We start from the raw sequence: 24,003 nt of genomic DNA, 5'->3' as shown, positions 1-24,003 counted from the left end.
TAAAGCATTTACAGTCAAAGATCAAAAAAGAGGGGGGGAACAAAGTATAATACAACCTATCTGATTACAATGGAACCTGAACATACCTACATTCAGATTTAATGGTTTCTAGCCTGGTGCCCTTATAAACAGTTCCATGTAGAGATTCATATCCCCCAAAACATTTTTTAAATATTAGTCTCTTCCTATATAAATGACCATGCCACCCAGTTTCTGATTTTTTTTTTTTTTTAAATCAGCAACTGGCATTCTCCCTGCCTCTCGTGGGACAACATTTGCTGAGTACAATTTGTATACTGGGTTGCGGTAGTCTATTTCTGACTGCTATCACTATTGCACAGAATTTAACCACCTCCTTAAAAACTTTGTTTAAAACTCATTTAATAGAAACCACACAGCTGGTGTTGGGACAAGTCTCAGTAATTTGTGATTAGAGGCGAAACTAACTCCTTCCTCCAATGGTGACAGATAGGGTATTTCAGTTTCAGTATCTGAGCATACATATAAGTGCTCTTGGCAGGGTATATTATTGAGTTTTCTGGTCAATACTATTGTGAGCAAAGCATCTAAGCATGCCAGTGTGAGTGCCTTCCTATATAAGGATGTAAGCATATGAAAAAAATATTTCAGGATAGTGAAAGAGGGATACAGGTGAGATGTTGCATCTATACTTTTGCACATTCTGGTCAAAAATTCTCTAGTTGGATTTTTCATTTCCATTTCCTTTACCTAACTGATATACTAGGTCTAATTGATACTGCTTTCTCCTTACAGAGTCCCCCCCCCCCCCGCTCTTTGCCTCCTCAATTTCTTCCCTAAATTTCCACTTTTTATCTAGAAATTCTTCATGGGAACAGGTTACCCTCACAAACCCTGACTCTGTACTTTCTATCACTTTACTGTATGTTAGATCACTAAATTTCCACTTACAACAAATTCAAATTTGAAGTCAAGTCCTGACAAAGTCTGAGGGGTTAGAGTTAGGCTTATGGTTTTACTTGCTGGCCATAGTAACAGTGAAGTAAGAAAAACTGAAGAAGTGTTTTGGATGAGAAGCAAAATGTTTTCAAGGAAAAAAAACAAGAAAGTCCAATTGCCTTTTGAAAAGCATCTTTGGGACAACCATGACCTGGATGATTGAGAATCTCTATAGACTTTTTATTTTTGCCTTTCCTGGAATACTATCTTGCTAAAATAAACTGAGAAAATGAAATTAGATAACCTATCAGTTCAGTTGCAAATACGGAGGGAAATACATTAATGTATATAAAATCTGACAACACCAGAGTCAGAATTTTGGTATTCATAATATATTTATCTATGGCTATAGTTATTTCTATAGCTATTGGCTCTAATTTGTAAGATAGCTTGCAACTGCTGTGGCATTTTTCACTAGCAGGAACTGAAGCCACCAGATAGGGATATTATAAAAATCTGCTGGCTCTGCTGATCAGGAGAAGTTTTATCACTCAGCTGGGGCACTTCTGGGAAAAAGAGCCATTCTAGCATCCCATTCAATTAACATATCATTAAAAAAAGGTTTTCCCCACTGAGGTTGCCGTGTCACTTGATAGGTAAACTTATTATATGTAAAGTGTAGCATTTGTGTGGCAGAGAAAATAAAGTGTCAAGGGAAAGTGTGCTAGCATTGTTTCTAAACTAGGCAATCAAACATGGAGTACAACTTCGACTTTAAAATAATTCCAACCTAGAAATCGTTCAGTGATTTTATCTACAGAAAATGCATAGCGTAGTCTTAATCCTACCCCTTTAGATACAATAGACCTTACTCCAACGTAAAGAAATTGAAAGAGGAAAAGCAAACATAATTCTTTCAAATCAAAAAGTCAGTCTAGGTTTATTGCGTTTGATTTTCAAAGCAACTCATGATCCACCTTTTTTATCCACCCAATGAATAGGTAGTTAAATATGGATAGCAAAATAGCATATATGATCTTCCAACTAGTTTTGTTTCTTCTGTGTCATTCAATTTGATAGGATATCAGTGAGAATTAGAACATTGAACTTGTACTGGAATACCACTAATCTTTTTCTGTAATCTGTCAACATCGGTATGCTTTTTTTTTTTTTACTTAAAACCACATTTTTCCATTTTAAGTATGAACATCACATACATAACACTATTCGTTATATTTTTTGGATTTCTTCAATAAGCTAGCTTACTTGCATATTTCCACCAAAAGCATCACTCAGGATAGATATCAGGAAAAAAAAGATTAAAATAACAAAGGCGTAATAAAAATATTAAAATATAACAAACAAAGACTCAAATGAAAACACTTTAGTGACTAATTAGCTAAAACACCCAAAGCCTGACTGAATAAACACATCTTTGCCAGCAGAAAGACAGCCAAGCTAATCTGATTTCTCTTGGCAAGGATTTTCAATCTGGGAGAAGTTATTGAAAAAGGCCTTCTTTCAAGTCACTATCAAATATGTATCCAATGGTTGTGTGACAGAGGAACTCAAAACCCCAGCAGACTCACATGGGAATTTATTTTTTCCAAATACTTTGTTCCCAAGTTATACAGGGCTTTATAAATCATAACCAGAACTTTTAATTGTGTCTAGAAATAGACTGGTGGCCACCGAGGTTGTTTCAACAAGGGAGCCAGTCACATGCTATTTCTGTCTGTCTGGCTATAGCCTTCTGGATCAGCTGAATTTTCCAAACACTTAAAAACATAGTTCTATGCAAAGTGCATTACAGTAGCTCAATGGAATGCAGCTAAGCTATGTATCACCAGGGCCAAATATAATATGTAAATGTACTATCTCCAGGAACAGATAAAATTGGCACATTGCCTGAGCTAGGCAAACAGCCATTGCCAAAACCTGGGCATCCAAATTCAAGACTGAATGAAGTACATCACAGCTGCCAATATGAATCTTTTGACTGGACAAGAGCACCTCTGTCTTGCCCTCATAAAACTTTCCTTACTCATCTTAATATTGGGAGGCTTACACAGGAGAAGGTTCTGCCTGAAATACCGGAGAAATACAAATGAACTGGGAATAGCTGTTTTGACACCAGTTTCATCAATCTGTATGTGCCACTGAGATATCTCAATGAACCAAAACTTCCTGACTCTTTCATTTATAAACCAGTCATCCTGTTGTTACATATATACTGATGCTCTCATCTTATAATTAAACTCTTCCTTTTCCATTGCTCATCGAGGTGGATATTTCTTCCTGCAATCATTCTATGCAGCTTAGATTTTCCTTGTGTGTTTACAGAATTTGTGATTTGGGGTTTAAATTTTCATGGCATTTATTTACTTACTTGGGGTTTATATATTTACTTGATTGCTTCAATTTTATGATAACTAGGACTGAAAAGGCTTTATCGGGTGTTCTGCATGCACACCAATCTTTTCAGGACCGTCTGCAATAATGACAACAAAATTATCTTAAAATGATCTGTGGGAACTGCCTAATATAGCATGTGAGGATAACAGCTGAAAACAAAAGGAAGAGAAAGCCAATGCAAGCTCTAAATGTATCCTTAGCTAAGATCTTTAAAATGTGGAAACTATTCTTTTGACGCAGGCTTCAATGACTCAAACTCAAATAACCACATTCTGATCTTAATAAATGTTCCTGTATATGAACAGAATTAAATATTCTGCTTTGTATACGGCAGAAAACGAAATGTAATGCTCTTTTAGGTATGCTATTTTTGAAACTTCACAAGCAAAAAAGTTCACAAAGTCTGTAAGGCATCTGGCACAGAAATAAATGTAAAAGAATGCTGTGAAGGCAATTCCTCAGGGAGTTAATATGGACATTCACTAGGAGGAGGAATGCTGGGTATAAGCAAAGACTTTCAGAGGTTTTAAAACTCACTGGACTGGACAAGGACTGGTGTGTCCTTGTATGTGTTTTACATAATCAAGAGTCTCTTCACTCTTTCTTAATTTTATAAATGCCTTGACACTCATACAATACTGGTTCCTTCACTGACACATCATGGATTACTCTACTAATGTAATCATGTAAAAGGTAGTCATTAATATTACAATTATTTCATAAGCAATATCAGAGCCTTGGCATAATATGGATGCATAATGATGTCTGCAATCTTTTTCTACTACAATTTTTTTAAAACATCATTGTTCATATTATACCCAATTAATTTTTCACTAATGAAAGGTTAATAACAGAAGGCAATTTGTTTATTACTATATTTTGTAATACAGAAACATCCAAATTCCAACTGTTAGATTCAAAGCTAAGATCAACATTAATTATCTTTCAATTTGCTAGTCTCAAACTTTTCAAAAGGAATTAGCATATGTTATACATTGTCAATGTCTTTGGGTTTGAAAGAGGTTTGTTCTAGTAAGCTACTATAGCCCTCTTTTGAGATAGGAGGAAATCAGAGTCTGCAGCATTCTCGTAACTGTCTAAAGCCAGAATAAATATTAAAATCCTAAACTTCTATTATTGCACTATTATTATCATCATTCTCATTATTCTCATTCTTTTTATTTCTAAACTCGATTCATTATCAAACCTTCATTTTGTTTTTGGAACAAGTACTTTTTAAGTCCAATAATTCCATCCAGTAATCTTGAACTGGAAAAGGCCCAGTCTAGGATCTAGAATTACGCATAGACACTTACAATTCCACTATTGTCCAGATCACATCTAGACAGGACATTCATGATTTCCACTTGAAGAATAATTGCTCATGTGGAACATGGAAACAGAGTCCCTAAAAAAGTAAGTAATTTTCCACACAAGGTACTCATATTTATTACAGGAAAATAGCCATGTGGGTTACTTAATCTACTGTATCCCTTCAGGCCCCATAGATTGGTATGAAACCATGCGGTCAGAAAATCTTAATTATGATGACTTAAAGCACTAATAGAGCAGGAAGGGATGAGCCTGAATAAATTCAAGCAACACATTAACATATTTTTAACTAATTCTCTATGAAAATTGGCTTGATTCTATGAATGAGAGATAATGATTTAAAATTAACTCTGGTCAAATAAATTTGCTAAACTGTTATTTAGAAGTGGCTTATTTGGAAACCAAGCAGAATTTAAACCACATTTTGAGTTGAGAAAGTTGCAATAATGGAAAATGAAATTAAATTCTATCAATTAAATTCTATCTTTTTTTTCCAGCTTATTGTTTCAGTTTTTCTGTAAGCCGCCCAGAGTCACTTGTTTGTAGATGTGATGGAATGTAATACAGATTCACAGAACGGATGGGCTGCATTCCAGAGGAGCAAGAGAGAACAAAGTTTAGCTTGGTCGGAAGGAAAAGAGTAAAGAGAGCTCTTCCTTAGGCCCTCTCAGAGTATATCTTTAATTATGCAATTAGTTTGCTTTAATTTGAAAAGATTTCTGTCTGTAGGTGAGGAATAATAAAGGCAACTGCTTAGAAGAAACTCAGCATGTCTCTCTTGGTTTTTGGAACCCAAGAGAGATGTGTGGCTATATAAATTAGAGGGGGGGAGAGGGAGAGGGGGAGAGAGAGAGGGAGGAAGGGAGGAACAAACAAATTTGGGACTTTACTCAACTTATTCCAGCTTCTTATTACAACTCCTTTCTCCATCTTCTCCTATTCAAACACAGTTAGCTTCTACCTTGATTCTGATCATCTCCATTGCAGCTGAGTGTACAAGTATAGAGGCAAGAAATATCCCCAAGTTACATTTGGAAAAAAACTACTGTGCTGGTGGCCTTGAATAACCAGTCCCACCTCTAACTCTCACTGATGTCAATGATTTAAATCAAAGATAGACCCACTGAAGCCAAATGAAACTTAAGTGACTCACAGCTAAGTCACTTTCACCAGACTGAGTCCAAAGAGATTATCATTCAAAAATGAAATATTCTGCAAATTCTCTTTGAACTACACTGTATATTTCTGAAACAAATCTACTTGAAATTGTATTTGACTTGGACAGGCTTATTCAAGCAGACTGTCTTTTACAGTGGTAATCTTGGCAAAAATATTCACTTTAACAGAGATATGATAAGCAGGAGTATTTGGTTTAAAATAATAGAAAAATAGGCTCATGGGGGGAGGGGTTGAGAGAGAGAAAGAGCGTACAAGGCAGAATGTTTCTATAAGGCTAATGAAGACAGAAACTGTGCCTGTAACAATATTAAGTTTATTTTCTCTAGTGATACGAAGAAGTGAGCAATCTGTCACTAATACTCTAAGTGAAATTACTTGTCTTGGTGGAATTCCCGCTGACAGTCAGTCACTCACAGCATTGACCTGAAAATCTACCTGCTGAAAAACAAATTGCAGTGTCAAACTTTGAAAAGGTAGGAAGCTGGTTTTAATTTTGATTGGTCTTACTTGAATCTTTTACGCAGTCTTCCCATCTATTTTTCCGCTTTCTCCCCAAACCCCAATTCTTTACTGGATTGCAAATAAAAATAAAGGAAACCCCTGTTTAGCATTTGTGCGGGGAAATTATTATTGCTGGCTGCATCAGAGAAATGTTATGTCAGATAAAACTGTTAAAGTGTGTCTAAGCAACATTAAGAGTGGCAGGCCCGCCAGTGACTGACTGGGTGAGTGAACACATTACCCAGACAGCATTGTAGGAATTAATTTTCTTCAATAAAGTGATTTTTAAGGCTCATATATTTCACAATCTAAACATATGTCAGTGTTTCATAAACAAAATAAATGGATTAAAATAAAACATTACCAATATGCTGACACATGGAGATACTTTAATTAGGAATACTTAAGCTGTGCGATATCTAACTGCTGTATTTGCTATGGTGGAGTGTGCCCCATTTCACAAAGCCACAAGCAGGTATGACCCATTTTACACAATGAAAGGCTAGAGCCAAACCCAATTGCCTTTTCTCTAGGATAGCCTATTGCATAGCATTTACTCCAATAAAATTCACTTTAAGCTCGCAGCAATATACAGGAAATGCCTAAAGAGACATGGCTCATATACCAACTTTTCCACAGGGTGGGGGTGGGGGAGAGCGAGGAACAAATGAGATGCTGGTTCTTGAGAATAATATTTCTTCATAAAAGGCTACATTTAATGCCTTAGCTATTTAAAGGCCATATTTACATGACTGTCACATTACAGCGGCCTCTCTCCTGCACATTCTTCTCTACTTACTTTAAGGGCCTGAACGAAAATAGCTGAGGAAAGCAAATGTCAACCCTGTCCTGAAATTTATATGTGTGAGAGAATTAGAATAAGTAGAAATGTAATATATTGTTTACTGTACCGAGTGCCCTCTGTTCTGTAAAGGTCAAAAGCATTGTAACCTTAGAGTTACAGTTTCTGATTGTTCCCAGGGTTAAATACATTATCAAAATTAATGGTTCAAACCCTCAACCTTCAGATATATGAGTATTCCTGCCTCCATCTGCCGAACTGTTCAACTAAAAATAGCATTCTTTGGCCTTCATACTGCTAATATTGTACCCCTGAGGCAGGCGCTGCAATGCTTCAGCAATACTTTGGATCTGCACCCTGTGGTATAACAAAAGGTCGTTACGTTGTGCAAAGCGAAGAGCAGAGAAGAGCGAGAGGATAAAGAAGCCGGCTGGACAGGCTTTTGTGGCGGGTGTTGTTTAATTTCATTGATGATGAAAACTTTCAGCGTACAGCTGCAACCAGGGCTAAGAGTTGCCAAGGCTCATTAATGTTATACGTGATAAACTTTGAAGGACAAATTGCTCAGGAAGGCATCAGGGATAAAGGGAAAGTTATAGGTTGGTTTTACTCTTTCACCCTCCCCTCTGCCTCCATGCACACTTCTAAAGAACATTTTGTTTAGGAGAAATCCAGTTAGCATAATTGCCTCTTTTCTTTCTTGTCCTTCTTGCTCCCCCCCCCCCCACCCATTTTATATACATGTATACACACTCACATCACTTCTTTTTTTCTTTTCTTTTTGCTTTGCTTTGAGGAATAGAAGGAGAAAAAAACAATATACTAAAGCTTAGCCTTTCTAAGACTGGGGAGAACAGCTATCAGATTATTGTACTGGGTCATATAACTGAACCTTCTCATTGTATAATCATATAGATTAATTAGTTAATTCAAATACTGATGGGAGGAAGAGACCGTTTGTCAGCATGAGCCCAGATGTGATTCCTCGACACTGAAAGTAGTCACAGGGTGGTTAGAATTTGATCCACTTATTATTAATTCAAATTTAATGTTTATTCTTTTTTTTTCCCCAAATCCCTTTCCTTTTAAGGATTGAAAGTCTGCACTTTTGGAGTCAAGGTCTTGTAAGAGTAATAAAATAATGAAAAAGATCAGTATGAGAAAGAGAGGTACATTAGACTCATATACATTCCTATGTATTCTTCAGTCTTTAATTCCTTGTATTTAAAATGGACACATCACAAACTAATTTTCTCCACAGCTGTTGGTTCTGAGAAGCAAAGTGAACAAAAAGCCTTTAAAAAAAGTAACTCTTCTGCTACTTTGAATGGCTCGCAGATTAGGCAATAGCTTGTTATGCCTATTTTAATCAGGAATTGTACTCAATAGAATTCAGTATGCTGTCATCCAGAACATGATCTAGATCATGCAATATTCTGGACAACTCAGCTAATGAACCAATGAATTACAACTTGCTTACAGATAATAGTTTTCTGCATTACTCAGTGGACCACACATTTCTCTTCTTTAGAATACATGGCAAAAGCAGGGGTGAAATCTACTTACCTTCCTTACCAATTCAGAAGCGCACATGCTATGCATGCGCACTCACTTTGCTCACTCACGCACACGCATCACAGGCGTGCGCAGACCTGCATATGCGCAAAACCTTCTGCACATGTGCAGAAGGTAAAAAACACATTACTTCCTGGTTACAACCAGGAAGTAATGACACCTGGCCAGGTGGGCGGAGCTATGCTCCACTGTCACTACCGGATCGCCGAACCACCAGCCAAGATCGCTACCGGATCAGGCGATCCGGTCCGATCCGGGAGCATTTCACCCCTGGGCAAAAGACTGCTTAACTTTAGTCTCTGAAAAAGCTTAGACTTTCCAGATATTTAGATTACAGTTCCCAATCCCTTGCCATTGGATATACTGAAATGATTGGGAGATATAAAACCCAATATCTGGAAAGCACCAAGTTGTCTACTGTGCTGAAAGACATTGTTATGTGTGCTAGGGGATGCTATAGGTTAGTAATACCTTTTGGAGCACTGAAACTTATATAGCGTAATTTTGAAAGTGCTATAGCTGTTAGGAAGAGTTCAATCAGCAATCTCAGCAAATTCTTCAGAAAGAATAACTGTGTTTGGGCCTGTGTGTGTTGCTTCAATTCTTCTTAGATATACAATAGTGTCACAATACAATACGTGTTGTGCTATTTCTATTAAGCGGAGGGAAGTCTTTCAAAAGAAGAAAATAAGATATGATCAGCAGTTCCAGTTTACCAAACCTTCACAGTGTTTCTCACAGAAATAGCTCAGGATTAAGAATCATTTTAAGAATAAATTCTGTGAAAGCTTTGACGCATAAAAATTGATTGTTCTTACAACTCAAGAACAAGAATTCTCTAATCAAACTGAGACATTGAGGTACCCATTATAAATATTATAAACATTATAAATACAGTAAATAAAAGCTGCCAGATTGAAATATGGCTTTTCTTAGACAATGTTTAAATCTTACAAACGTCCTATACTCTGAAAAGGAACAAGGTAATGTATCATGTATAATTTATATTAGTAGAAAGATATGAGTTTTAAGATTCCTCTTAATCACAAAAGAATATGACAACCCAGTAGACAATAGCCGTCCCTTTACAGAAGGAATTCCAGGAAAACATATCATGATCTCTTTCCCTTAGCTGCTATAAAACCTCAGTCTTCTTTTAAGGAACTTTCTCAGAAAGAAAAAATATAAGTGTCTCCAGAAGGTAGGTGAACAAGAAAATATCCTTTGAAATAGACCTAAAACAAACAAGCAGGCTACCCATTTGATTATTTGTTGCTGTCCTCAACCATTTCCAATTGAAAGTGGTAGATCAATAATACAAATTAGGGAATTGTTGTACATAAACAGATGGAGTCTTTAGTTGTTTTCTCCTAGTCCACTCAATAACCACCATGCCGATCCTATCAGAAACAGAACTGACTTGTAATAAGAAGTCTGTAAACTGATTTTTCTCACTTTCTCTTATCTCTAGTCTTAAATTCAGATGTACTTTTTCTCCAGCAGGTTTCGATGTTCACATTAAAATGTTTAAACTTAACTGTATCTATTTTTCCTGATATTCTTATAATTATTCAATCTCTATTATATAGATTTAAGCTAAATAGTTTGAAATAGATCTATACTAGTCTCCCTTTATTTCTTTATCAGTGAAATATAAATTTGGTATAAAATGGTTTGTCATGAATGTGACTGCTTGAGGGCTCCTGGATTGGAGCTGAAAGGCGAAAGAGATGCAGTATGCTCCCTCTCACATGCTGGAATAGACCAGGTGTCTCGATAGAAAAACACTTAATCTCTTCCCTGGCTCAACCTGATGAAGGGAGGAGAACTTGTGGCTCAGAGGTTAATACAACTACCTAACATGCAGCCAGCCCAAGCTCGAATCCAAGTAAGGGTATGGCTAGCTGATGAGAGCTAAATAGCTTGAAATAGATCTATACTAGTCTCCCTTTATTTCTTTATCAGCCAAATATAAATTTGGTATAAAATGGTTTGTCGTAAATGCGATTGCTTGAGGGCTCCTGGATTGGAGCTGAAAGGCAAAAGGGATGCAGTATCTCCCACAGACCAAGTGTCTCGATAGAAACACACACACACACACATTTTGTGTATCTGTCTTCTCAAATTTTCGTGGGTGTGTGTATGTAAAAAGTTAAAATCTCAGGTGTTTTCCCACGTCATTAAAAGTCTGTTAGTTAAAATGCTTAAAATCCTGGCTAAAATCCCAGTTTAAAATCCTCCAAAATCCCAACAAAACACTTTGTAAGGTCTTTTGAAACTCTGGCTAAAATCCTAACCAACAGTGTAAGTTTTCTTTTTGGCAACGTTTCGACAAGCTCTCTAACTTGTCATCATCGGGCCCCTACTTTCAGTTTAGAAGCTGCCAAAGCTTCTAAATCTCCCAATGGGCAGGAGAGTGCTTGCTGGCTGCCTGAAAAAAGCCTAGAAACTAGTGGATTGTGATTTCACTGAACTAGGGTTGCATAAAAATCTTGGTTTATGTAGGAAGAAACTGGCTAAAGAAAAATACACACACGCACATGTACGCACACACACACACACATATATACATGCGCGCGCACACACACACACACACACACACACACATATATATATATATATATACATGGCTTAGGACCTGGTTATCTACGGGACTGCCTGCTACCACCAATAGCCTCCCACCGGCCAGTACGCTCCCATAGAGAGGGGCTCCTCCGGGTGCCGTCGGCCAAACAATGTCGACTGGCGGCCCCTAGGGGGAGAGCCTTCTCTGTGGGGGCCCCTACGATCTGGAACGAGCTCCCTCCGGAGATACGGAGGATCCCGGATCTGCGCACCTTCCGTCGCGCGCTTAAGACTTTCCTATTCCATCAAACTGGCCTGGCCTAAATCTTCTCCCCTTTTTAAATGAAAATTTTTAAATGTAAATTTTAAATTTGTTTTAAATTATGGGGTATTTTAATTCAGCCAAATTATTTAATTCGTTTTTAATTCATTTTAAATTTTTGTATTTATGTTGTTTTATCTCGTGGCTGTTCACCACCCTGAGTCCTGCGGGAGAAGGGCGGTATAGAAATTTAATAAAATATAAATAAATAAAATATAAATATATAATTAGAATATATATTTTTCTTGATTATATTTGTCCTTACAATGTGGATTTTGGAATCATTTCTAAAACTTCTCCAGTTAGAAGATATGCTGCTTCTCTTTTCTTAGATCCCATCCAATTCTGCACTAAAAATGATAATTGAGCAAATTTCTCCTTTCATTTATCAGGATCCTCAAAAAATTCTGTAACCATTAAGGCTGGATATTTTTTATGTTTTAAAATATTCTGTAATCTAAACAAGCTGGCATTAAATAAGTCTATTTTTCGTCTAACTAAACTGCAATGTTTGCAACTACTAAATTAATACTACTATAATTTTGGTTGATAACAATTACAAAGACATTAGCTACAATATTTAAATAACCAAAAGGTAAAACTCTAATATGATTGCTAAACACACCCACTTTATAAGCTTTTGACTGCTGCTTCATTATTTGACACTATTGTGCCTTTTCTTGGGGAATATTAAAAGGCTATATAATAAATTGGAATATAAATCATTTTCACACAACATTTAGTTCCCCCTATGACAAAAATAAATAAATGACCTAGCAAGGGACCAAACTCAGACTCCTGATGGCTGCTGGCATCCAACCAACTTAACGCATGGAAAGACTGAGATTCCATAAATACAGAAGCTGCAAGTCTACAGTTTAGGAAACAGTCATTACAAAGCCCAAAAGAAGGAGAAATTGACATTTTTCAGACACCCATTTTTCAGGAGCAAAAGCTAAACAGGCTACATCTGGAAAAAGCTTAAGAGAAATAAAATATTTTGAACCTAAATTCCACCAAGAGCTACTTGTTTCTTCCATCCTTTCTTCACATACACACCCGGCACAATTTAAGTACCTCTGAAACATCTTTCAGTTGAAGACAAGACTTAAAGGACTGCTTTAATTTTCTCACCAAATCAATGGGCTTAAAAGCGTTTAAACATAGATTGGATTGTGCCAGAAATTATTAAGTAATTGATAAAAATACAAAGTTGGCTGCATTTCCCAGCGTCAAGCTTGACACATGCTGCTCTGTTTGCAGCATATTTAGTACATAAGGTGTTAATCCTTCTGGGGCTGTGCTTAAAAAATTACTTAACATTCAAGCCATTACTTAGCATACAGCTGGTTAGCAGTTTTCCACTAAAGTACTGGCTTTGAGCCCACATATTTTTATTCTGGCACATACCTGGAGCTGTAAAGGGCTGAGTCCAGAAGCAGCAGCAGCTGCCATTGTTGATGGAATGAACTGCACAGGATAGTTATCACCTGTCAAGAAGAACAATGCACACAGGTTTAGACAATGAGCAGAGAACAGCAGCATGCAAGTACAAACAGGGCCTGAGCTCCACAACACCGCTTTAAGCCTAAACATCTGCAAAAACAAAAGGGGATTGTTGGGCACAGACTTGCACTTCTGCCTTGGAAGTTCTGCTCAGCAGATCGCTAGTAGGCAAACTGGCAAAACATAAAATGCAATGCTGAGACCTAAGCATGCTCACACTTATTAAAGCTCACGTAGCAGCACTGAAAAATAATTGCGTGTTTAGAAATTTTTCAAATGATCCTTGACACAAAGCAATGCACAAAGGCATTGCAGCTTGGGAGCATCAATTCCATTTAAAACTTCTTTAGCTGCACTTATTTGGACTAACAGATCAGTTAGAGGATGTTACCTATTTTCAATAAATTATTATGCACAGCAGTATATTCTTCGAAGGAATGTTATTTGGATCTTTTCAACTTATCTCTTTCCTGGTGTGCATGAGCTCAGATAGGCAATTTCCAGTTCTAGGCATTATGGCGTAATTTTGTCTGATGATGCTAGGGTTCACTCACACACATACACAAACACAGACAAATCATTTTTAAAAATATTTACAGTTCCTATGTAAACAGCCTATGACTGATTTTTTTTTTTGATATATTATTTTGTTATATTCCTGTATAAAGGCAAAATATGTTCATGCTTCGAAGCAAAATATCTGAAATTTAAATTGATACATTCAACAATGCAATAAATTCTGGACTGTAAAAAGGATAAACATCTCATTTTCTCCATATTCAACTGGGAGCGATCCCATAGAAAATCAAGTCACAAGGAACACTTTTCATTTTCTAGAATCTAGATTCTGGAATCCAAATCCATTACAGATTTGGTTAAAATTTTAGAAATTATATGATGTGAGCAAAATTTCTCTCAAACAGGCCTCCTGTGTTGATTTTCTTGACTTCTTACCTCTGATTTCCTACCAGTTTCTCCGCTTCCACAAGCTAAACTCTCTTATCTTGGAAACTGAAAGAAGCAGGTCACTCTCAATACACAAAATATAGTTTTTCAGCAGGCCAAATTGTTACTTCTGCTCCTTTATCCTCTAGACAAAAGGGTATTGTTTTGGGTTTTACCTTGGGCCAAGCCAAGAGAGGATCACCTATCCTGCCCTCTCCCGTCAATGAAAGGCTATAGCTGTAGGCCAGTGAAACTCTTTACCCTATTAATGTAGATTGTGGAACTGTACTGTCAGATTTGTTCATAATATCCTCTGTTGTTCCATAAACCTTTCTTCGGTTATCAACGGCAATACTGTTATATTGATTATCCATTCTCTGGTTGTACTGTATGTTAGATATAGGGATTATTTAACTCCAAGTATTTTAGTGTTCAATAGTGCTGTAATTTCAAAATATTATGATAGAGTTGCTCCTAAAATAAGAAATGTCTAGTATAAGGAGTCTGTAGCCTGTGTGAATAGAATTACTTAATATCCTTTCACATTATAACTACAACTTGCATCGCTTCACTAAAGCTGGAAGTGGAAAGAGGGGTGGAAAATGAAAAGAGGAGTAAGAATATAAAATATGTAGCAGTAAATATATGATTATATATAAATATATTATATATAAAATATATATTAAGTGATTGATATATTGCACAATAACCATACTTCAACAATGCTTTCTCATTTAAAATCAGTGTTACAAACTATCTCCAGGCTATATTTTAATAAGCTATTCCTCTTCCATTTTTAAAAGTTTTATAATAATATACTTGTTTTGCATAAACTTTTTTTCACATTACACACAAAATTAATAACATAGGTGTGGTATAGAAGATTTAAGATAATGCAACTTCGGAATGGCGAATTCCCCCATGCACATACATCAAGTTCTCAACCCCAGCTCAATTCTCAACTATACCATAAATTCCCGAAAGCAATAAAGCAGTAAAGAAAATATTCTCTCTTCAGCTTGCCATCCAAAGAGCAGCCACACTTCAGACAAGCTCAGTGTAAATGTTAAGTTGCTTTCACTTTTTAAACAAATGGTGAGGTTCTAATCCACAAGGTCTCTCTGCATCATATCCATAATACCTCATCAGATCATTGAGCACAGTATGTGCTTGTACACAGTCCACTAACAATTGGCTTCTGATTGCATACAGAGCGCGTTGCTACAATGGCTTTCCTAACCTACATTGTGCTGGTGTCCTAGGGAGTTTATAACATTCATAAAATCTAATCTTATTCCCTCTTTTCTATGAGGTTGATTTTTGCCTGCAGTAGGTTCAAAAAACAACAACAACTAAACTAAACCAAATTGTTTCTTCATGGTATAAAACCCTTGTCTTTTTACGGTTAGCTCATTCTGCTTATCTTCTTTGAAAACGAAACAATATTTTCTGAATATAAAGCATCCTCATCAAAAGTTAAATAATGTTTCTTTGGCAATAAGCATTTTGAAAAAGAAACTGTCATGAAAATGTTGAATTAAATTTCCATTGCTTTAAATGGGAAAACAATAAGCATTTAACTCTGCACAGGGTGTGCATTACCAAACATTTTCAAGGCAATCTTTCTTTAAATATAATGAATAATTCATTCCCTTTCCATACAATCCTCTCCCCCCCCCCCTCTCTCTCTCTCTCTTTTTTTCTAACTTCAATATCACTTGCTTTTATTTGTATTAATACATATTAAAGCATTTCCTATCGTGTGTATATATATATATATATATCTTCTCCCTATTGGCACTCCTTCTTCATAGCTGTCATGCTTCCAAGGTTTGAAGTAGCTTGGAGTATGTCTGTGTGAAAGTGTGTGTTATTAGGGTCCCTGCCACAGCTGATAGTGTTCTTTGGCTCACCTGCTATAGTTTTGCCTTATGCCGATGGCAGCTTAATTTCATTACTCTGTATGTCTTCCACTCCTCCCCAACCTTTTAAGCAGAAAGTTAGCCTTTCTAAGATTAAAACTGAGCATTCTAAAATGAGCAGTCCAGGGCTTCATATAATCCTACTGCATTATATAATAGTATTATTTGGAGAACAAAGCATGACACTTCATACCAATGGAATGTTTTGCTGACAACAGTAAAACTGAAGCAGGTACATGTTCTTTGGAAGAAGGGGCTAACAACAAAGGAGGGGAGAAAGTTAAAGAAATAGAAGATGCATATTTTTTTTTCCTAACAAAAATAATTGATCAATGTGTTTCTTAGTAGCTTTTTTAACAATCCATCGCTCAACATGTTGTAGCAATTTTTTTTTTCAAATTTGTTTTTGTATTTGGAACGCTTGGGTGAGGATCTATTCTTCTTTAATTTTATAAAGGCAGACAAAACAAGTCAGAACAAGTTCATTGTACATATAGATGCATGCTAGCTTTGATTAGTGGGAGAATGGTTGAACAGAGACAAAAAAAAAAAAACACTCTCCCACCCTTCATTCTTTATTTTGCAAACTAGTCTTCTAAGCTTATCTGTTGATTATATATTGGCTTTTTTATTGTGTTTATACACATTAGTCACTCTAAGATCCAAAATGATGCATCAACTTCTGTTTCACTTGTCAGTATACACAATACTTATTAAAAAGATGGAGGCAGCAAATGCTTTCAGTCCTTTGATCTGAATTCCAAACAAACAGTGTTTCTTTGTTTTCTTCCACAGTCTCAAAATCTGTATGCAATTCAAAACTTTCAAGTACACTTTTCAGAAGGTACATACTTCCATAGTTAAGTCACTGTATCATCTATAGCAATGTTTCTCAACCGTAGCCATTTTAAGATGTGTGGACTTCAACACCCAGAATACCCCGGCAGTGCTGCCTGAGGAATTCTGGAAGGAAGTCCACATATCTTAAAATGGCTACGGTTGAGAAACACGGATCTACAGATCATCTCGTAACATAATGAATCTGAACTGAATCTTGTTTGTTAGACATTTTCTAAGGAAATGAAGCTATATTACTGCAAAGGGAGTCCTAGTAGTATAAGTAGTTTACAATCATAATATAAGATTCAGTCTGCTCAAATCCAAAGTCCTCCATAAAGCAACACAAGTTTACAAATTTGACCCAGACTGTGATTTTAGACTATAAAGAACTCTTAACTCCTTTGACCGCTCGTTTTCTCAGTATAGGTCAGGGGTCTCAAGCTCACATCGTCATGTTGTCATCACCTGATGTTTTACAACTTTTTTCCCCTTCGCTAAACCGGCCGTGGCCGTGGCCAGCACGTGACACATCCAGCCCGTGGGCTGCGTGTTTGACAGCCCTGGTATAGGTAGTCCTCAATTTACGTCCACAATTGGGACTAGACTTTCCATTGCTAAGCAAGATGGTTACTAAGTAAGTCATGCCCAATTTTACGACTTGTTCTGCCATGATTGTTAAGCAAATCATTGTAATTGTTAAATGAATCATGAAATCAATAAGCAAATGCAGCCTTCCTCCATTGAGGAAATTTGCTTGTTGAAAGCTGGCTGGGAAAATTGCAAATGGCCAACACATGACCTCAGGATGCTGCATTCGTCATAAATACATGCTGGTTGCCAAGTGGCCAGATTTTGAGCACAAGATCGTGGGTATATTGTGATGGTTGATCGTGCAAGGGCTGGTTGTAATTCTCATTTTCTCATGCTTTTGTAACTGTAAACGGTTGCTAAACGAATAGATGTTAAATCGGGGATTACTCGTAGGATCTATCAAAAACTTCTAGCTAAAAAGAAAGATTCATTGGGCATTGCTATCAGAAATGGTAGCATGAAATAATTTGCTTATAGCTCATTCAATATAGTTTAATAAAGTTACAATTTATATAATATAATTCAGACTTACAAAAATGAAGTTTATAGATGAAGTCATGTTGGAAAGAATCTTATTTTTTAAAAAAATAGTTTACAACTGTGTAAGATACATCAATAATAATCTCTCCATATTACAAATGTGAAAAACAGAAAGCTTTAGATAGCCCCTAAAATAATATTTATATGACTGTTTTAATTGAGAATTGCAGTAAAAAGATTCTGCCTTTTAGGATCAACCATCAAAAGTAAAGGAACAAACAATCAAGTAATATACCAAAAGATTAGCAATTGCTAAAGCAATGATGAAGATCTTGGAAAAAAATCAGATACTATGATGTGTGTATATCTACAAAGATCAAACCAGTGCAGGCAATGGTATTCCCTGTGACACCTTATGGAACTGAAAATTGGACTTCAAAGAAGCTGGATAGGAAGCATATTTTCAAATTTGGTGTTGGAGAAAATTCCACAAACATCCAAGAAAACAAAAATGAATCATCCAGCAAATCAATCCAGAGTTCTGACTCAAGACACAAATTATCACTCTCAAATTATCATATTTTGGACATATGTGTTACCATATTTGTTATGTGAAACCTAGCTCTCTTTTTTGATGCTAGGAAAGGGGGAAGGAAAGAGAAGAGGAGGAAAACCAACAGTAAGGTGCATAGACACAGCTATAGTAGTTATGAATACCCTGTTAGAAGAACTAAAGAACCATGTGAAGGACAGATTGTCATGAAGAAATTGACTTAAGTGATTGCTAAGAGTCACTGATGATTTGATAGCACATAATCAATTTATTTATAAATAATTAAGCAGACCAATCTGACCATACATTATTATCTTGTTGCAAAGTATTTGCTATATTCTATTACAATTATCATATTATGGCATGGCATATATCACAGCTAGGTTGGTAGTTGGTAGCCTGCCTCTTTCTTTTTAAGTCTATTTAGGATTACTGTGCTGACTGATATTTGAATCAGGGATCTTTTAGCATACCAGTCACTTACAATTAGATCTGCTCTCATATTTTATACTCTTAACATGATGCCTATACTTGACTAAATTAACAGTAAACTGTTATGGATTAGCATTGACCAAAGAGGTCATACCATTCACTTTACAGCTTTTACTATGCTATAAAAGAGTCAAATTATCCAATAAGCAATAGCTTGACTTGCTCAGTTAAATGTTGGCTTTGTAGCAGCTCTACTTTATATATCTCATTTAAATAAAACGTCTCTATCAGTGAAAATTGGAAAACTGTCAAATGCACATGGAAAATTGAAAAACTGTCAAATGCACATGGATCAAAAGACACAACAGTAATTTAAGTTATACAATAATTTAACATTTTAATACAATATGCACCGTGAATACGCAAATTGATTTATAAGGCCCAGATTTTTCAATTAGCAATTGCTATGTTGAAAACTATATTGTATCATACTGGGAAATATCGTAAAGTTTTCAAAATTGGTTCTCACTTGCAAGATTGATATATACAAGCTTGGGATTCCAAAATATCTTTTGACTATCTCATATAAGGGATGGACTTATTTGATCCAAAATACTTCTAAATTTAAATAAAGGATTATATAGCGGAAAATCATTTTTTTCAATATTTTACTTTACAGATTGGTTGGGGCTACAACTCCCAACTTCAAGGGAATGCTAGGAGTTTTTGCCTTAGCATATCTGGAAATTTGATTTGATCTGAATTGGAGCATTTAGTTATTAAGTAAAGTACTGGTATTAATAGTGTGACTCATGTAAATATGGAATATAACATGCAAATGTTATCTTGGTATTAACAGATAAAACTGAGTTAGCCAAAACATTGCAATATTCTGACTTCATTGACTAATTTGTAACCCTTTCTAGATACATTATTAATTGATCTAAATTTAAATCAAGGCTTTGCGATCTATTACATTGTTAAAACAAATTCTTGATAGTTTCAAAGGTGCTTGAAGGCAATAATGTGCCCTGGACGCCTAATAGTTATATATCTCAAATAATGAAATTGAACTAAAATATTTGGATAAAATTAATACTATAAAATCAAAGTTTGCCACTGGAAAATTTAACATCCACGATTTACATATTTCTGAAATATATTTTCCTAATATCAGTGTGCTGTTTTACAGATATATTTAGAGAAATCTTCACCATTAGTTTTCACATAGGATGTTTCAATTGTCACAGAAAGCTTTGCAGATTTAAATTTGTTCTATAAACTGCATTTTGTTTCTCAGTTTAATCAGTGGTCAATTTTGCTCACCAGAAACTTGTTTTCACAAACCATTTTTGAACTGGCGTAGTACTTTGTAGTTCTACATTAGGGTTCTATCCTAATATATTTTCCTTCCTATATGTTAAAAATATTGTGTGGTTGTTCATCTTTGTTGAATTATATACCAAAAGTTTAGAAAATAATAGAAAGAGAGTAGAAGTTGGTATTTCATTTTTATTATCACAAAAATATGTATTCTATAAAACTGGAAGGATATCCAGTTTTATCATCAGATAGAAAAAGGACAGCTCACCCCTTTTATATTTGAATAAGCAGTATTGTCAGGGTTCTAAGTAACACCCCCAATTTTTTGTTCTTTAAAAAGAACCGGGGAAGCTACCCTGGACTTGGCGGGTTGGATGAAGCCACAGGCTAGATTGGCATCGATGTACTTTCTCAGTTCCTCCATTTCCTTGGGAGTCATGGAGTACATCTTTGGTTTGAGCCCCATTTGTCTACCCAGGCAAGCTCCAGAATGATTGACTCAGTCATTTATGGGGCTCTGACAAACCAAATGAGTTCTCGGTGATGGCCCCAGTGGTGGGTTGCCCTGGTTCGCACCAGTTCTGTAGAACTGGTAGTAAAACCGGCGGGAAGTTCCCCCCACCAACCCCAATGTCATCAAAACGCTTCTGCGCATGCTCAGAAAAGCGTGCACACATATTGTGGCCTGCCAGCAGCCTGCACGGATCGTGGCTGATCCCGACAACGAGGAGGCTGGTGTGGGGTCACGCCAGCAGCCTGTGCAGCCGGCGCTCGCGTCAGACAGCGAGGAGGCTGAAGAGGATGTGGTGCCAGAGGCAGAGACTCAGCCAGGGCCTTCAGAACTTCCAGAAGCTCCTTCAAGTGGAGAGAGCGAAGTGGAGGATCCTCTCCTCAATGCTCGAGCACGCAGGGCTGCCAAAAGGCAGGAGTGGCTACTCAGGAGGAGGAGGTCTCCTCGAGAGTAAGATTTGAGGATAATTGGCCACTCCCTTAGCCTATTTAAGTTGCGCGCAGTTAGTAATTTCTTGTTGGAAACAACGTGCAATTATTACAGAGCATTTTGGAGCATGACTGTCTTATCGTATCTTGTTTTCTGGGCTGGTTGCCAACCTTTGCCGGACTTTGTTTATTCTTGGTACGTTATAACTTTGATAAGGACCGTTGGTGTGTGTCACAATCCTTGGGAATCCGGAGCTGGGGCAGAACAACGTGGTCCCACTGCGAACCAGTAATAAAGGTAAGTAGAACCCACCCATGGATGGCCCATCTCTAGTTTGACCAGGTCCGTGACTATTGTGGCAGGGGCTCCACCAATTAGTGTCCCATCGACCTGCTCAAAGAAGATGTGCCGTGCTAGGGGCCTTGTATGTATGCCTAGCTTCCAGACCTGACAACTATACTACCAGGAATACTTTTTTAGACATATTTCGAAATCTGAACTACATATTAGTTTTAAAAACCAATTCAATTGGTTTAAACGTTAATAATTTAATTGTACAACATGCTATAAACATGTAAATGTACAGATTGATTACATTTAAAAAAATAAAAAAATAAAAAAATAAAAAGTAATGCTTGTCTACAAAAAAAATTGAAAATGCTTAGAATTGAAAATGATTCTTATGGTAACAGGTATGGGGAATAGCATAACAATAGCATTTTAGGCTTATATTCCCCCCTCCCAATAATGTTTTACAGCATTCTCTGGGTGGTTTACAATGTAAGCATTACTTGCATATCGCCCTCAACAATCTGGTCCTCATTTTATCAACCTCAAAGGGATGGAAAGCTCAGTCAACCTTGAGCCCCATCAGGATTGAGCTCCAGGCTGTAGGCAGAATCTGCCTGCAATACTACACTTTAACCACTGCACCACAAGGGCTCTTGAATCCTTGAATGTTTCTGATGCAGCCCTAAAATAGACTAAACATGAGCAACCTTTTGGTGGCCAAAGACAACACTAATCTCTCTGAAAGACAGGCGTTGCACTGGAAACAACAATGATGCAAAGAAGATAAGGGAAGCAAAATTTGCAATGGGGTGGGGATGATATTTTTCTTTTTTTATGGCTTATGCAGGATTTTAGCAGTATCCTTCCTTTGCTGCAAATCTGTGTCAAATCTATGCAGTTGTCAGTTTTATTATGAAATATCTGCTCCAAATAATTTTTTTTTTAAAATTGATTTATATGCCGCCCTTCTCTGGAGACTCAGGGCGGCTTACAATGCGTTAAACAATAGCCTTCATACTTTTGTATATTTATACAAAGTCAGCTTATTGCCGCCACAAACTGGGTCCTCAAATAATGTGAAATCATGTCTTTTTTTTTTTTTTTTTTGCACAAGACTATATAAAACTGCAGTTAGCATACTGTAACAACCATGGGAAAAGGTTCAAGATTTGCATTTGGACCCCAAACAGCTATCAGAGGTAGCACATTAAACATGTAAAAAAAATCTACCTGACAGCAAAGGATGGGTCTATTTTTTAAATCAATAACCTGGAAATACTTTCCATTGACATCACTACTCTGTTTGCAGTATTTTAGTACGTGAAAGAACAACTTTTCTCACTCCATCAGAAAAACTTCATGTCATAGATTGGTTGGAGAAAATTAAGATAAAATCTATATCCAAAAATACGAAGTGGACAAGCAGCTAAACAGAATGCTAATCTCAACTATTATTCCAAATAAGACATTTACCATTTCTTATACATAAGAATCCATTTTCCATTTGTCTGTTTTTATAAAATCGACAAGGCAGAGCAGAATGAAACAAGAAGAAATAATTTAATGTCTAAAGGAAATGCTATAATTGATTTTTTTTCCTTTAATATTCATTGGAGAGGGGACAGATTAATGAGAAAAATAAAGATGCTATTTCTGGCCTATGATCTACAAGGAATATACACACGCAGAAAAGGTTGGCTTTTATTTACTTAAATCTTCTAACTCTGAATTTCTCCACTAACACGATTTTAAACATTTAAAGCCTGTTTACAGGGAGACTCTGAAAGTAGCTTCAAACCATTATATCCCTAATTGAATTCCCCAGGAGCCTGGTAAACTCAAAGGAATAAAGAAAGAAATCATACCACTTGCTAAATCATCTCTAAGCATTTCTCACTGTGAAGTTCCCTGACCTGTTACAAGCTTGAACTGATGATTGCAACTGAACTGCTGAACCTCTGTTATTTAGATGAAAATCGTATAAAATGCTGCCCAGTTGCAATAAACAAATTAAATCATACCTGCCTTCACTTTTTATCTCTAATTATAAAGAAGGCTTGCACAAAAGAGTAAAATGTGTACACGCTGATGAGAAAGGGCTGAAGAAAAGGGACAGATATATGTAATTTTCCTATAAGAAGCGAGTTACTCTTAACATGCAAATTGGCATGGAAATGGCTCAATAAATTCAAAAGAAAATAGATTGTGGTATACAGAAATAAAAGAAATATGGTTGTGCACAGTCTATTATCTCATGTCTCTAGTTAAAAGAGATCTGGCCTTGAAAAAACTGCACGTTCCACACCTCCATGATATCCTTTTGTGTATATAAACACAACACAAGGGAAGTCAATCATAGAATCATATCTTATATCCCCTCATCTACATAATTTTTATTTTAACTTGTTAAATGTAATTTATTTATTTATTTATTTATTCATTCATTCATTTATGTATATTTTCTAACCACACATCTCCCTCAGAGATAGTCTCTGGGCAATATGCAATGTATAATCAATAAAATTAACATTTTATTGATTACAGAGAGCCGAGGTGGCACAGTGGTTAGAG

General features: G+C 36.2%; 1 protein-coding gene across 13 annotated transcripts in view; it reads right to left on the bottom strand.

Moving 5' to 3' along the window:
- SOX6 (SRY-box transcription factor 6) overlaps window positions 1–24,003 on the bottom strand; it is a 498,819-nt gene that overhangs the window by 88,059 nt on the left and 386,757 nt on the right. For all 13 annotated transcript variants that reach the window (XM_070933721.1, XM_070933755.1, XM_070933739.1 and 10 more), the window contains one exon: window positions 13,020–13,099. In XM_070933721.1, coding sequence (XP_070789822.1) covers window positions 13,020–13,099 — 80 coding nt within the window. The remainder of the gene's footprint in view (window positions 1–13,019; window positions 13,100–24,003) is intronic.

Source organism: Pituophis catenifer, unplaced genomic scaffold (genome assembly GCF_029215685.1).
Source record: "Pituophis catenifer annectens isolate HBS135680 unplaced genomic scaffold, rPitCat1.0.hap2 SCAF_1, whole genome shotgun sequence".
In the NCBI taxonomy this organism is placed as follows: Eukaryota; Metazoa; Chordata; class Lepidosauria; order Squamata; family Colubridae; genus Pituophis; species Pituophis catenifer.
The sequence above is the reverse complement of the archived record's forward strand: the minus strand, read 5'-3'. Positions and strand labels throughout refer to the sequence as shown.